Here is a 13,777-nt window from a genome sequence, read left to right on the forward strand (position 1 = left end):
CTTTCCTGAGAAAAAAGGTAAAAAATAGGGACGCCTGGGTGGCTCAGTGGGTTAAGTGTCTGCCTTTGGCTCAGGTCATGATCCCAGGGTCCTGGGATTGAGCCCCCACATTGGGCTCCCTGTTCAGTGGGGAGTCTGCTTCTCCCTCTCCCTCTGCTACTCCCCCTGCTTGTGCTCTCTTGCTTACACTCTCTGTCAAATAAATAAATAAATAGATAGATAAATAAATAAAATCTTAAAAAAAAAAAGGCAAAAAATAGTAGAGCCCAGTTTTCAAATACATCTTCTGAAGGAAAAGCCCATATTTTTCTACTCTCTCTGTATTTTATTTATTGTATAACATCTTATAGGCAAAGAAATCAAAAGAGCCTGAAGATACACCAAGTGAACCATCTTTCCAGGATTTTGAGTACCCAGAGTATAATGACTACAGGGCAGAGGCTTTCCTGCACCAGCAGAAGAGGATGGAATGCTACAGCAAAGCAAAAGAAGCTTATCGGATGGGGAAAAAACACGTTGCCACGTTTTATGCCCAACAGGTAAAGAGGAAAACTGATTATTATTTCTTTCTTTGTCACTTACAATGTCTAAATAATCTTATAGCAGGTAATACTCTTATTGTGACTAGATTAAGTTATTCTGGGGAATGTAGATTATATAAGTGACATAAGATACCCTAATATGAAATGTATGGTTCTGAGAATTACCTCTCCTTTGAAATGCTCAATTTCTATGGTTGCTTTTGCATTTATGGCTTACATGAATTACAGTTTATTCTGACAGTCCATATTTTCTTTTAGGATAAATTCTGTCATTTAGTACTACTTCTAAACAGATAGAGGTTTTCTGAAAGAAAGACAAAAGAATGTTAATATTGACCATCTCAGGGTGGAATTACAGGGGACTTGTGCTTTCTATCATGTTTGAATTTTTAGTAATGTATCACTTTTATGGTTAGAAAAAGAAAGTTGCATTAATATCTTTCAGTGAAGTAGAATTTTGACTCAGGGCTTATTGGACATGGTATTACAAGAAACCTGTCTGATTTCCTTTTTAGCTTTGTGGTTCCATATGGCTTGCTTTTTGTGATTGAGTGGAGAAAGGTACCAAACTGGTATAACCCTGTGAGCCCCAATAACATACCTTGAGGAATGGCTTCAGGGATAATAACCACAGGGTGTTGAAAGGAACGAGATCAGAATTATCAAAGGATAAGCAAAGGGATTCTTTCTTGAGACAGGTGATGTTTATTTAAGGCTTCCTCTTCTATGATTTTTGGATTAGGAAAGATGTTAGAAATGATGATTTAGTTATTTTAAGAACTATGTTATTAATTCACCAGAATTCACCTAAATTTTGATGCCTTCTTGCCTTGCATATTAGCCCATTGCATTATTTAAAATTTTAGATTTGTTGTTCCCTTTTTTGTTCTACCTTTTATTTGGGGGCACTGTTTGTTTCCTCATTTGCCTTCTAAGTAGCAAATAGCAAAAGTGTTTACTGGTGATCTGTTTAAAATAAAAGGGTAGTCTCCATGAGCAGAAGATGAAAGAAGCCAATCACCTTGCTGCCGTGGAGATTTTTGAGAAAGTCAATGCCTCCCTGCTGCCACAGAATGTTTTAGACCTCCATGGGCTGCATGTGGATGAAGCTATAGAACATTTGATGACAGTTTTACAGCAGAAAACTGAAGGTAGGACTTGTGGTAATGACAAATTTTCAATAGAAAATATGTTTTTGCTTATATTGGTAAACTTGCTAATTTAGGAGAATCTGAATTCACAGGCTGAGGATATCTGTGTCACATTTATAGATGTTTCTGTTAGATTCATTCTTCAAGGGGACCTTCTTGGAAAAGAATACTCATTGGCATAGTCATTAACATTTTCTTATTTCCCTATTTCATATTTTTTTGTTTGTTTGTTTCAAGTTTTTATTTAAATTCTAGTTAGGTAACTCCCTATTTCAGTTATCTTTGTATTCCTTTGCTATATTTATTAAAGGGTGTAATCTGAGAATCCTCTGTGACTTACAAATGGGACCTTTCAGGAATATCATACATCTTGTCAGTTGTTCAGTAGGTGTTCAATAGAACGCAGAAGTAAATACGGTGATAGGAATTTTACAGAATTATCACAGAAGGCAGACTTTCTGAGTGTTTGCATTATGGAGGTGCTCCCTTACTCCCTTTCTGCTTGTTATTTTTGTCTTTGCTGGTCAAGGAAAGGCAACTGCCTGCCTCTTCTCTAAGTTCTACATCTTCCAAGGGCTTTGGATGAGGATATTTTTCCATCCATTATCATGTATTCATATACATTAAAGTATCTTATTTTGTTTTCATTATCAGATGGTAGCATTTAGAAAAATTCAATCTGTTTTAGTTACTCCAGACTCCAATACTAGAAGTCATCTTCTTTTACCACCGCTAGAGTATTTTTGAATTCTCAATTTGCCTTTATCTTCCATTTTATTGTGGAGACATGGAGTCCCATGCCTCAGCTATCCCCTCATAGTTCCATAACCCTGCCCTGTCTCTGATAGCTGTATTATTCTGGTTAATTTATACATATAAAATATTTATATATAATGTGTGTAGGGAGGCTTTGTACTATACTTTATACAGGTTTATCAATTCAACATATGTCATTTGTAATTAATTAAATACTTGATTAAATATGATTAATATAGAGGTTGGAAATTCATCTGTTTACCATAAAAACCATGTTGAAAAGCTTACAGTAATATAATAAAACACCTGGGTACCCATGAATCCAATTAACAAGTGATAGCATTTTACCATGTATGCTTTATATTTTATTTTTACTCTTCCCTTTGTATTCTTTCCACATATTTAAAAAAAAATTTTTTTTTTAAGTAATCTTTACCCCCAATGTGGGGCTTGAATCCATAGCCTAGGTCAAGAGTCAGCATACTCTACTGACTGAGCCAGCCAGGTCCCCTATTCTTCCCAATCATTTTCTCTTTCTTCCTTCTCTTTCTAGTGGAAATCAACATCTTTCAGTTTGGTTCCTGTCTAGTTTTTAAAATACCTTTACTATATGTACATTCATCAATAATCAGTCTGTAGTATTTTTGTGAATTTTAAAAAAATTAATGTACATGGTTTCACACTATACACTTCAACCAAACTTTATTTTCACCCAATATAGTTTTCACGATATACTCATGTTGATGGTATCATTTTTTTTATTGTAACTGCTGTATAGTATTCTGTGAGTACATCATAATGTATCCATTTCTCTACTCACAGACATTTAAATATAATGTCACAGTGATCTTTATTTTGCATATCAACATGTGTACTCCTATTGCTATCTTTTTTCCTGGCTTTTTATATTGAAAAATTAAGAACCCTTAGAGAAGTTGAAATAATTGTATAATAAACATCCATGTATCTTTTACCTAGATTCATCAGTTGTTAACCTCTAGCCACATTTACTTAATCTGTTCAAAATTGCTTTTTGCTGAACCATTTGAAAATAGTTGTTAAACATCGTGGTACCGTACCTCTAAATACCTTAGCATGTTTATCTCTTGATAACAAATCCATTCTCCTACATAATCATAGTACCATCATTACTTTTAAGATATTTAGCATTGTTATAATAATACTGTCAAATATACAGGCCACATTCACATTTCTCCAGCTGTATGGAAATGTCTTAAATAGCTGTGCCATTTTTCCCCCCTCAAGCCAGGATCCAGTCAGATATCATATGTTCCAGTTGATTGCCCCATATTCGTAGCCTCCAGTAATATAGAAATAGATTATTGTGGCACCTGGCTGGCTCAGTCAGTGGAGCATGTGACTCTTGATCTCAGAGTCATGAGTTTGAGCTCCACGTTGGGTGTAGAGATTACTTAAGAAAAAATAGGAATAGTTCCTCTGCCTATTTTTTGTCTTCTTTGTTGACACTTTTGAAGGTTCCCAGCTTTGGTAGATTGACCTACAATTTTGTCTGATTCTTTCCTCATGATTAGATTCAGTTAACTTTTTTGGCAAAAATACTGCATAGGTGATGTTGAATCATCCTTGGTGAACACATCAAAAGGCATAATATGGTCATTTTGCCCCATTATTGGTGATGTTAAGTTTGATTTCTTAGCTAAGGTGGGACTCTGTTAGATTTCTCTATGTAAATGTACCTTTTCTTTGTAATTAACTAGTAGTTTTGGGCAATTGATAACTTAGCAACTGTGTGAATAACTAACTTGTTCTCTTATAGTATTTCACATAGTAATTTTAGTATCCATTGATGATCCTTGACTGAATCAGTTATTATACTGGTAGTTGCATAATGGTGTTTTATAATTTGTGTTCATTCTGTGTTTATTAGCAGACTTTTTTTTTAAGATTTTTAAAAATTTATTTGAGGGGCGCCTGGGTGGCTCAGATGGTTAAGCATCTGCCTTTGGCTCAGGTTATGATCTCCAGGTCCTGAGATCGAGCCCCACCACGTCGGGCTCCCTGCTCAGCAGACAGTCTGCCTCTCCCTCTTCCTCTGCCTCTTCCCACTGCTCCTAGTCTCTCTGTCTGTATCTCTCTGTCTCAAATGAATAAATAAAAAATTCTTAATAAAAAAATAAAAATTTATTTGAGAGAACGAGCAGGGAGGGAGGGGCAGAGGGGGAGAGAGAGAGAGAGAGAAGCAGACTTCCTGCTGAGCAGAGAGCCCGAGGCTCGATCCCAGGACCTGGAGATCATGACCTGAGCCGAAGGCAGATGCTTAACTGACTAAGCTACCCAGGAGCCCCTGTTAGCAGACATTTTTTGATAAAGTAAAGGATCCCCCTTCCCCAGTTGTTTTTTAAATATAATTTTGGAAATCTTTGAGAAGATCTAGAAAACAGTAATAATAAAGATTAGAAAAGAAAAAATTTATGAGCAGTTTAAATACATTAATCTGGGGAAAAGAAACCTGTTATAGAAGTGGTATAAGAGAATATTCTGGGGGCGCCTGGGTGGCTCGGTTGGTTGGGCGTCTGCCTTCGGCTCAGGTCGTGATCCTGGAGTCCCGGGATCGAGTCCCGCATCGGGCTCCCTGCTCGGCGGGGAGTCTGCTTCTCTCTCTGACCCTCTTCCCTCTCGTGCTCTCATCTCTCATTCTCTCTCAAATAAATAAATAAAATCTTTAAAAAAAAAAAAAAAAAAGAGAATATTCTGTAGAGGATGAATAAATAATTTACTCAATAAAATATTTGATTATCTTATATATTCTAGGCATCAAGGATAGAGCAGTTAGACACACGGTCCCTATTTTTATGGAATTTGCTGTCTAGTAGGGTAGATGACAGTGAGCAAATAGTTACATAATAATTAGCATTGTGATACAAAAATACATGTTGCCATGTTATATTTAGCATAAACTCCCAAATTCCTGTGTAATCTGTTGCTCGCCTGCCTCCCCTTCTCATGTTGTGTTTTGCTCCTCCTCCTCTTCTGACTTTTTACCTGTACTGTCCTTTCTTGCCATCCAGGCTCCCTGTTAAAAGCCTCTTGCAGTATTCCTGTGTATCACAGTATTTATAAAAATCTTATTGTAGGGCGCCTGGGTGGCTCAGTTGGTTAAGCGACTGCCTTCGGCTCAGGTCATGATCCTGGAGTCCTGGGATCGAGTCCCGCATCGGGCTCCCTGCTTGGCGGGGAGTCTGCTTCTCCCTCTGACCCTCCCCCCTCTCATGTGCTCTCTCTCTCTCTCTCATTCTCAGTCTCTTAAAATAAATAAATAAATCTTAAAAAAAAAAGCTTCTTGTATAGTGGATTATTAAAGTCTGTCTTCATGGCCAGGAATTGAGTCAGTAATGATTATTGAATCATCATTTCATTCAACATCCCCAAAAAACTTTAAATGACTGAATAAAGGGTAGATATTCCTTTCATTTTATAGATGAGGAAACTGATGATTTAAAAAGTTTAGTAAAATGGAAAATAGTAAGTGTTGGTAAGGATGTGGAGAATTGGAACCCTTTATTTATTATTTTTTTAAGATTTTATTTATTTATTTGTCGAGAGAGAGCTCAGGCAGGTGGGAGCAACAGGCAGAGGGACAAACAGGCTCCCTGCTGCGCAAGGAGCCTGATGTGGGACTCGATCCCAGGACCCTGGGACCATGACCTGAGCCGAAGGCAGACGCTTAACCAACTGAACCACCCAGGTGTCCCTGAACACTTTATGTTGCCAGTGGGAATGTTAAATGGTGCAGCCATTGTGGAAGAGGTTGGCATTCCTCAAAAAGTGAAATATAGAGTTACCGTATGACCCAGCAGTTCTGCTCCTAGTTAATGTACACAAGAGAATTGAAAACACAATTCATCCACACATAAACTTGTGCATGAATGTTCATAATAGCCAAAAAGTGTAAATAACCAAATGTCCATCAACTGATGAAAGGACAAAATTTGGTGTATCTGTACACTGGAATATTATTCAGCCACAAAAAGAAATCAAGTAGTGATACATGCTGCAACATGGATGAGCCTTGTAAACCTGCTTTGTGAAAGAAGCCAGGTACACCAGGGCCCCTTTTTATATGATTACCATTCATATGAAATGTTCAGAATAGACAGACCAATAGAAACAGAAAGTACATTAGTGGTTGCTGGGGCTAGAAAGTATGGATTGGGGAGTGACTGCTAACAGGTACAGAATTTCTTTCTGAGTTGATGGAATGTTCTGGAATTAGTGTTTATGGTTGCACAATATTGTACTATGCTAAAAACGACAGAATTGTACATTTTAAAATCATGAACTTTATATTAATTGTATCTCAATAAAAAAAGATTACAAGAAAAAAAGAGTTAAATAACTTGTGTAGGTGATACTTGGTCAGACCCAAGATACAAACCCTTTCTGAAGCCAGGCCCATCCTTGTGCATGTTGCCACCTGTGGTAGCCTGTAGTTGTTGTCAGTCACCACCAGATGGTAGTATTGTTGAATAGAAATATATCTAGGGGACAATCTGTGGCTCTGCCCTCCACTGCTTTTAGTTATAAAAGATGATTGTCAAACTTGGGAGTGAACAACGAAAAAGATACCTGACCCTTATGTGCCTTCTGATTGGAATATGCATCACCAGCATCTATGAAGTTTTTACTACTTTGTAGGGATTTACAGGGAACAGAGGAACAAGTTAAATGGTACCATGGGGATATAATCAACACTATTCAGACTGAAAATCTCAGATTTTCAGATGATCCAAGTTTTTCAGTAAATCGTAAAGAAAATCCCAGGAGGAGGCAGAACATTTAGATTAAAAGTTACTTCAGAAATATATCAACCAAATGCAATGTATGAACCTGTTCCACCCGTGATTTAAGCAAACCACTGTAAAAACATTTTTTGAGGGGAAACTTTTAGCCATTTTTAGAAACATGATATTAAGAAATTATTTTTAAGACATGGTGATATTGTGGTTGTTTTTTAGGAGTCCTTATCTTTTTGAAATACACACTGAAATATTTACAAATGAAGTGATAAGAAATCTGAGCTAGGCTTAAAAATGAATTAAATAGTTTTTTTTTTAAGGTGATAAGTGTTAGGAATAGTCTGAAATTTGGTAACATTTAAACCTACACATTAATTCATTCAGCAAACGTCCTTTGAACGCCTACTTCTATCTGAGGCATGCAGTTCAACTGTGGAACATTTTCAGAGCAGTGAATTTAAAAATGAGGTGGTATAAATGACTGCCCTCACTGCTAAGGGGAGCAGCAGTGAAGGAGTGATGAGAGTGAATTATGGATAGTTAAGAGATTTGAGGTTTTTTTAAAGTAAACTTTATAATATCAAATCCATAAAGAACAGTGTACAAGTAATAATTGTATAGCATAGAAAGTTTTTACAAAGTGAATACCCTGTGTAGCCAGCACCCAGGAAGAGTTGAATTCTGAACAAACTATTGCTTGAAGTAATGGGTATGGACTCAAGTAGAAATGGAGATCTTGGGGCACGTGGGTGGCTCAGTTGGTTAAGTGTCTGCTTTTGGCTCAGGTCATGATCCCAGGGTCCTGGGATGGAGCCTTGTGTTGGGCTCCCTGCTCAGTGGGGAATCTGCTCTCCCTCTCCTTCTCCCTCTGTCCCTCCCTCCCTGCCCTGCTCCTACTCTTTCTCTCACTCAAATAAATAAATAAAATCTAAAAAAAAAAGATTTTAAGCAAAGAAGGAATTAGAAATGCAGGAGCAACATACCCTCTTAAAATTCTAGGCTAAATATTGCTTTGGAGATAGGAGACTTGAAAAACTGTGGATCTGCTGGAGTCTCAGGGCAACTTAATGAGCAGAATATAGAATATTTATATTATGTGTATATGTATTTTATGCTAAAGGTCAAAATTTGTGCTATTTATGACTGAGGAACAAATATTTACTAAATTCATTATATCAACTCTTAACACTGTTTTTGTTATTTTATTGTAGCTATTATTGACTTTTTGGTTTATACACTTAATTTTCACATGGTCATATCCAGAGCAGGACCTGTATTCTTATAAGAGGCCTAGGCTCATTTAATATTTAAAAATCATCTCTTTGGAAAAGTTTCTTTTTTTTTTTTTTTTAAGTTTTATTTATTATTTTAGTGATCTCTGTACCCAACACGGGGCTCGAACTCACAATCCTGAGATCAAGAGTTGCATGCTCTTCTGACTCAGCCAGCCACGTGCCTTGGGAGAGTTTCTTAACAATTATCTTTAACAGTAAGACTGTATCCCATTTTACTGATAAGGAAACAGGTACAGATAGGCTGAGTAACTTGTCCATGGTCTTACCATACAGCCATTTGGTGGCAGAGCTGCTAATCAGACCAAAGCTGGCTGGCTTCAGAATATTTAATTAAAAGGGTCATTGTAAAGACTCTTAGTTAATAAATTAAGTTGCTTAAAGCAATGCCTGACTCCAGGTATGCAATCATTGTTAGAGATCATCAATATCACTGTTGTCATTATCATTATTTCAGAGAGAAATTCTGGTAGCACACAGAAATCTCCTTCCCCATAGGAGAAGAAGTTTCACTTGTGTTTAGATGGATGAGCTGCTTGGAGACTTCCATACTTAAACAGTATAGATGAAACATAGTTTTCAAAACCTCAATTTGGGGGCTTTTTGGATTTATAAATCTCTAAGTCCCCATGAAAGTAATTTCATATGTGTTTGAGTAGTTGAGGTTTGTTTTCTATTGAGAATGTAAGATAAATAAATTTTGACTGTTGCAATTCCTGTCGTAACAGAATTTAAGCAGAATGGTGGTAAGTCCTCTCTCTCCGTGATTACGGGGAGAGGAAACCACAGCCAGGGAGGAGTTGCTCGCATCAAACCAGCCGTCATGAAATACCTCACAAGCCACAGCTTCAGGTGAGTATAGAGTTCTGTTACTGTTAATGGCTATTGCCCATATACCGATAGTAAACACCAGTAACATACTCAGATGAGTTATTAAAATAGTTAACTAAATTTAACCATCTGATATTAGCCACAAATTCATGCTTAAATTATGATATAACATTCCCTGCTGGATTTAGGATGTTCAGAAAACCAGAAATGAAAGACAGATATGTTTGTTGTTGAAGGAATCACCTGACAAAACTATTTCTGTCGTAAATTTAAAATCTAACAGAAAGTAAGTATAATTGTGTTTCTTTGATAATGAATTATCCAAGATTATTAGATTGTATATTTCATAGTTTAAAGTTAATAATTAAATATAATTATTCATATGTGGATTTTGGAAGGAATTTGGGGTTTCTGCTAAAATATGATTATAATTTGGATTTTTTAAACTTCAGCAGAAGCATCCAGTCAATATGAATTTATACATCTTCATAAGTCAAGTGCTTTTAATGATCTTAATTGACAAACATGAAATGTCCTTTTTCATTAAGTGATTATTATTCAATAACAGGAAATGACAAGAAAAGTCCAAGAATAAAGATCTGTTGATGGATAGATTCCCTGAGGATGTTTATCATTAGGTACCAACCTCCCCCTACTTCTAGTTTTAGTTAGTGTAGCATATTTTGTTTATGCCATGTAATAAAATTTTGTTTGGCCACATTATAGAAAATGGTAGCATTAATTCTGAGCATGAAAACAGATGACATTTTAGAGTTTCTGTTAAGAAAGGAATAGTTAACATTATCATGTTGGGATTGATGGTCTATTGTAGAGACTAGTGTTTTTTAAATTTTACACCGAGGGACTTGGAAGCATTTCATGGCCTGATGAATCAGACTTAATGATTATGTTAGAGATTTCTTTTTAGTACTCACTTACTGCATAGAAATAATGTAATGCAGACATCATCTTATCCCTCATACAGCATGCTTTTCTTCATGAAGGTCAAATTCAGGCTTGAGAGTTTTGAAAAATCTTAAATAACTACTAAGGAGTAACCCCTAGCCTTAGAGTTATTTATTTTTACAGTGGATTAAAAGGTGCATAAGCATAGATATTGGTCCTGGATGATTGACTTAATAAAGGAGAATACTTTGATAGTAAATATTATATTTAGCATAGAGACTTGGAATTGATTACATGCATGATATAGTCCTTAACCAGTTTGAAATTTTTACCTAAAATAACTCTTTTCTCATTTCTGTAGGTTCTCTGAAATTAAACCAGGGTGCTTGAAAGTCATGCTAAAGTAAAATAAACATCCTTGACTTAGAAGTGTGAAGATTTGTAGGTTAAAATTACTTTTATTTGCGGTAAATTTAGTCAGTTTTACTGTAAATGTGTTTATTAGAAATGTCCACTTATAATAAAAACATGATGATGTTTTTCAGAATTCAAGAGAAGTTTAATTTTCTACTGAATCAAATGCCAAATATGTTGTCTGTTAAAAATATTAAAGAGAATTTTTATTGATTATAAAATGTCTAAGAAAAGTGTCCGCTGCAGTTTTAAAGTTTGAAGTGCTCTGATTCTTTCTCAGAAAATGTTACCTTTGTATTAATTGTTGTTTAACATTTAGTAAAATCCTAAAGGCATCATTGAAAGATATTTTAAAGTGCTTTGAGACCTGGTTCATGCCCATCAAAGCCTCGTATTAAAAGAAGGAGAAGAAGAAGAAGTAGTAGTAGTAGTAGTAGTAATGAAAGAAAGGAAATCTAACAAAAACACTAGAATACTTTTTGATTTCAAAACTAAATACAAAAAAAAATGTTTCATTTTGCCATATCCTACAGGAAGGAAGACATGCCGTTTGCACTTTCTTCTGTTTTGTATATGATATTGATCTCTTACCTTTTGTTCTGTGTGTGTGCATTTTCTAGGAGGAAAGTTGGAGCCTGAGATTATATTACAGTTTTATTACCTTCCGTAGGCAGAAAAGTTTTTAGAGAAGAAATGGTTAGATAATCTACAAAGTATTGGTGTCTTATAGAACTGCTTCTAGAGCTGTCTGTGTAAATGGTATTTAAGATGGTACTAAAGAGCTATATTTTATATTTGAAGCATATGATTTCTAAACTGCAGTAGGTCGAAGTCCTCTATTAGTTTAAAGCAAATAGAAAACATTTTTGATACAATCCTAAAAGGAATCTTTACAATTTAAAAGTTTTTTACCTTTGTTTTTAAAATGAGCCAACTTTCTGAAGAGAAACTTTCATTGACTTCTTTTTTTGTGTGTGAGCTAAAAAGTCCTGTTAGTACGTCAATTATAATTTCATTTACACAAGTTTAATGTGGTAAAGTATAATTTCCCAACATGAAACGATGGCTTAAATAAATTTGACTTTGGATATGGAGAATATTTCCAACATACATAATTTAACAAAACGGTTGTGTTGCTTTTTGATAAGCTTAAAAATAATCTGGATCAAGAATTACAGGGTTGAGCTGTTACTGAAAGAATCCCGAATTACAGAATGATTTCCCAAAAGAACAGACATTTTAATGAAAATAAAACTCAAAAACACGTTTTTATATATCATGAAAGCATGCTTTTAAAGAGCTGTATCATTAAATTTATTTCCACAAAAATAAAAATGTTTATTATTTAGAAATGGTTAGTGAGTGGTATTGAAATACTCTTATGTTTGATAATAATTTGTTAAAAAAAGAAAAAATGCCAACAGTTTAGCATGTTTTTTGTAATGTCTAGAAGAGTTGTATACATTAAAAATAAAGCAATTCATTTCGTGAACTTATTATAAAACTACAGTTGTTAATGAAATAAAATATTTCTATGTATAAATTAATATGATTTAAGAAATGTGAATAACAATGCTAAAACCTGGAGTTAGAGTGTGTCCAGCTGCATACTCGCTTTCCGTGTTTTTATGTTTCCTCACCCTGTTTAAAAAAGCATCGCTTTTGTGCACTTCAGCTAGATTTATTTCAGTGTTATTATAACTATGATTAACATGGGAGCAATCAAAAAGAAAAAGGGGTGAGGTATTTTGTGGGCAGAAACCGAATGAAAGAAGCTATGTTTTCTGCTGTACCAACCTTAATTTTAGGCTTTATTTTGGTAAATCTAGGATGTTTTTCTTAATCATCATTTATAAGTATATAGGCAAATTTTGAGCATCTTGTGTTTTTATGAAGTTGTTTAATTTTAAACTGCCTCCCACCCCACCGTCTAACATAGTTTAAACAACACATAATTATGAAAGAAAATCTTATAGTTGCTCCTTTCTTGTTTTGCCCATTTCTAAATCCTGTATGCCAAAGGTTCGGGGATTATCAAATTCTTTTCTTGCTCCTTTCCAAATCATCTGTGCCAAAAGTAAAGACAGTGTGGGGATTATCGAAGTTTTCAGGTACTGGTATATTTGTGCTAATACATGACTCATTAGAATGGCTCTTTGCAAGTGCATTGATCTTCTAAAAGTATAACACTTCTGTAGTTTCGAAGGTTTTAGTAACAATTAGATCTTTTCAGTAGTCTCTCACCTGTATCTACCAGGAGAAAAAAAGAGAACTAATGTGGAACCCACAGGGGAAGTGGGTTGGAACTGAGGCGACTCTTTTAACAGTATTTTCAATTCATCCACTTCCTTACTTCAACACTGAGAGTTGGAAGCATGTTGTCTTAGATTTATTGGCTGTTCATATATCTCTATATTATTTTCAAGTTTCATCAATTTATTTGTGTTTCCATATACTATTTGGAATTCTATGGCCTTTAAATATAGGACATATTATACAGTAGAAATTCTGACTTATAATTTAAAGTGTCATGTATATTATAACACATTTTGAGAAGAAAAGTGAACAGTTCTCTTGGATTGTTTCCAGTCCTTATTTTGGTCTTTCTCCTTCAAGTGTTTTGTTTGCTTAGAAAAAAAGTACATATATAATAGCAAGATTGGTTATTTCTGAGCTGGAAATTGGAAGCTTTGAGACTCAGGAAATTGCTCTGACAATGTTTTAACTGCTCTCAATTTAAGAAAATGACAAAATGTATAAAAAAGACACAAAAATAACATGTGCTGTTTTTTCCAAGTGCTTTTTCTAAGTGTTTTTCCATTGTGCAATGAGGTGAAGTTTGGTAATTTTCTGTGTAGTGGTTAAATATTGCTTATTTTTATTTACATGGTAAAGAAAACAGTTTTAAATGTGTGGCCAAAAAAAGTGTCATTTAAAAGGTAAATTTATGTAGAATGTATGTTAATGGTGCTTATTTTTAAAATGTAATTGAAGTTTACATATTACTTAATGCCTCTACAGAATTTAGTAGAGAAACAAGGCTGGAATACATGTATATCCCGAAGAGCCTTTTGTAACTTAACATTATATAATAACAAATTTTATTA

The 13,777-nt window shown here is 34.8% G+C and overlaps 1 protein-coding gene across 10 annotated transcripts in view; it reads left to right on the plus strand.

Annotated features, from left to right (window-relative positions):
• Positions 1-13,428, plus strand: part of N4BP2 (NEDD4 binding protein 2) — an 83,041-nt gene extending 69,613 nt beyond the window's left edge. For 6 of the 10 annotated variants that reach the window (XM_027598067.1, XM_027598069.1, XM_027598073.1 and 3 more), the window contains 4 exons: positions 351-539; positions 1,525-1,693; positions 9,248-9,371; positions 10,618-13,428. In XM_027598067.1, the coding sequence (XP_027453868.1) occupies positions 351-539; positions 1,525-1,693; positions 9,248-9,371; positions 10,618-10,663 (528 nt within the window). In that variant the 3' untranslated portion in view covers positions 10,664-13,428. Of the gene's footprint in view, positions 1-350; positions 540-1,524; positions 1,694-9,247; positions 9,372-9,538; positions 9,637-9,918 lie in introns of all 10 variants that reach the window. The other 4 variants (XR_003520641.1, XR_003520642.1, XR_003520643.1 and 1 more) reach the window with 4 other exon arrangements.
• The last annotated feature ends 349 nt before the right edge of the window (positions 13,429-13,777 follow it).

The sequence above is a fragment of the Zalophus californianus genome, chromosome 2 (genome assembly GCF_009762305.2).
Source record: "Zalophus californianus isolate mZalCal1 chromosome 2, mZalCal1.pri.v2, whole genome shotgun sequence".
Lineage (NCBI taxonomy): Eukaryota > Metazoa > Chordata > Mammalia > Carnivora > Otariidae > Zalophus > Zalophus californianus.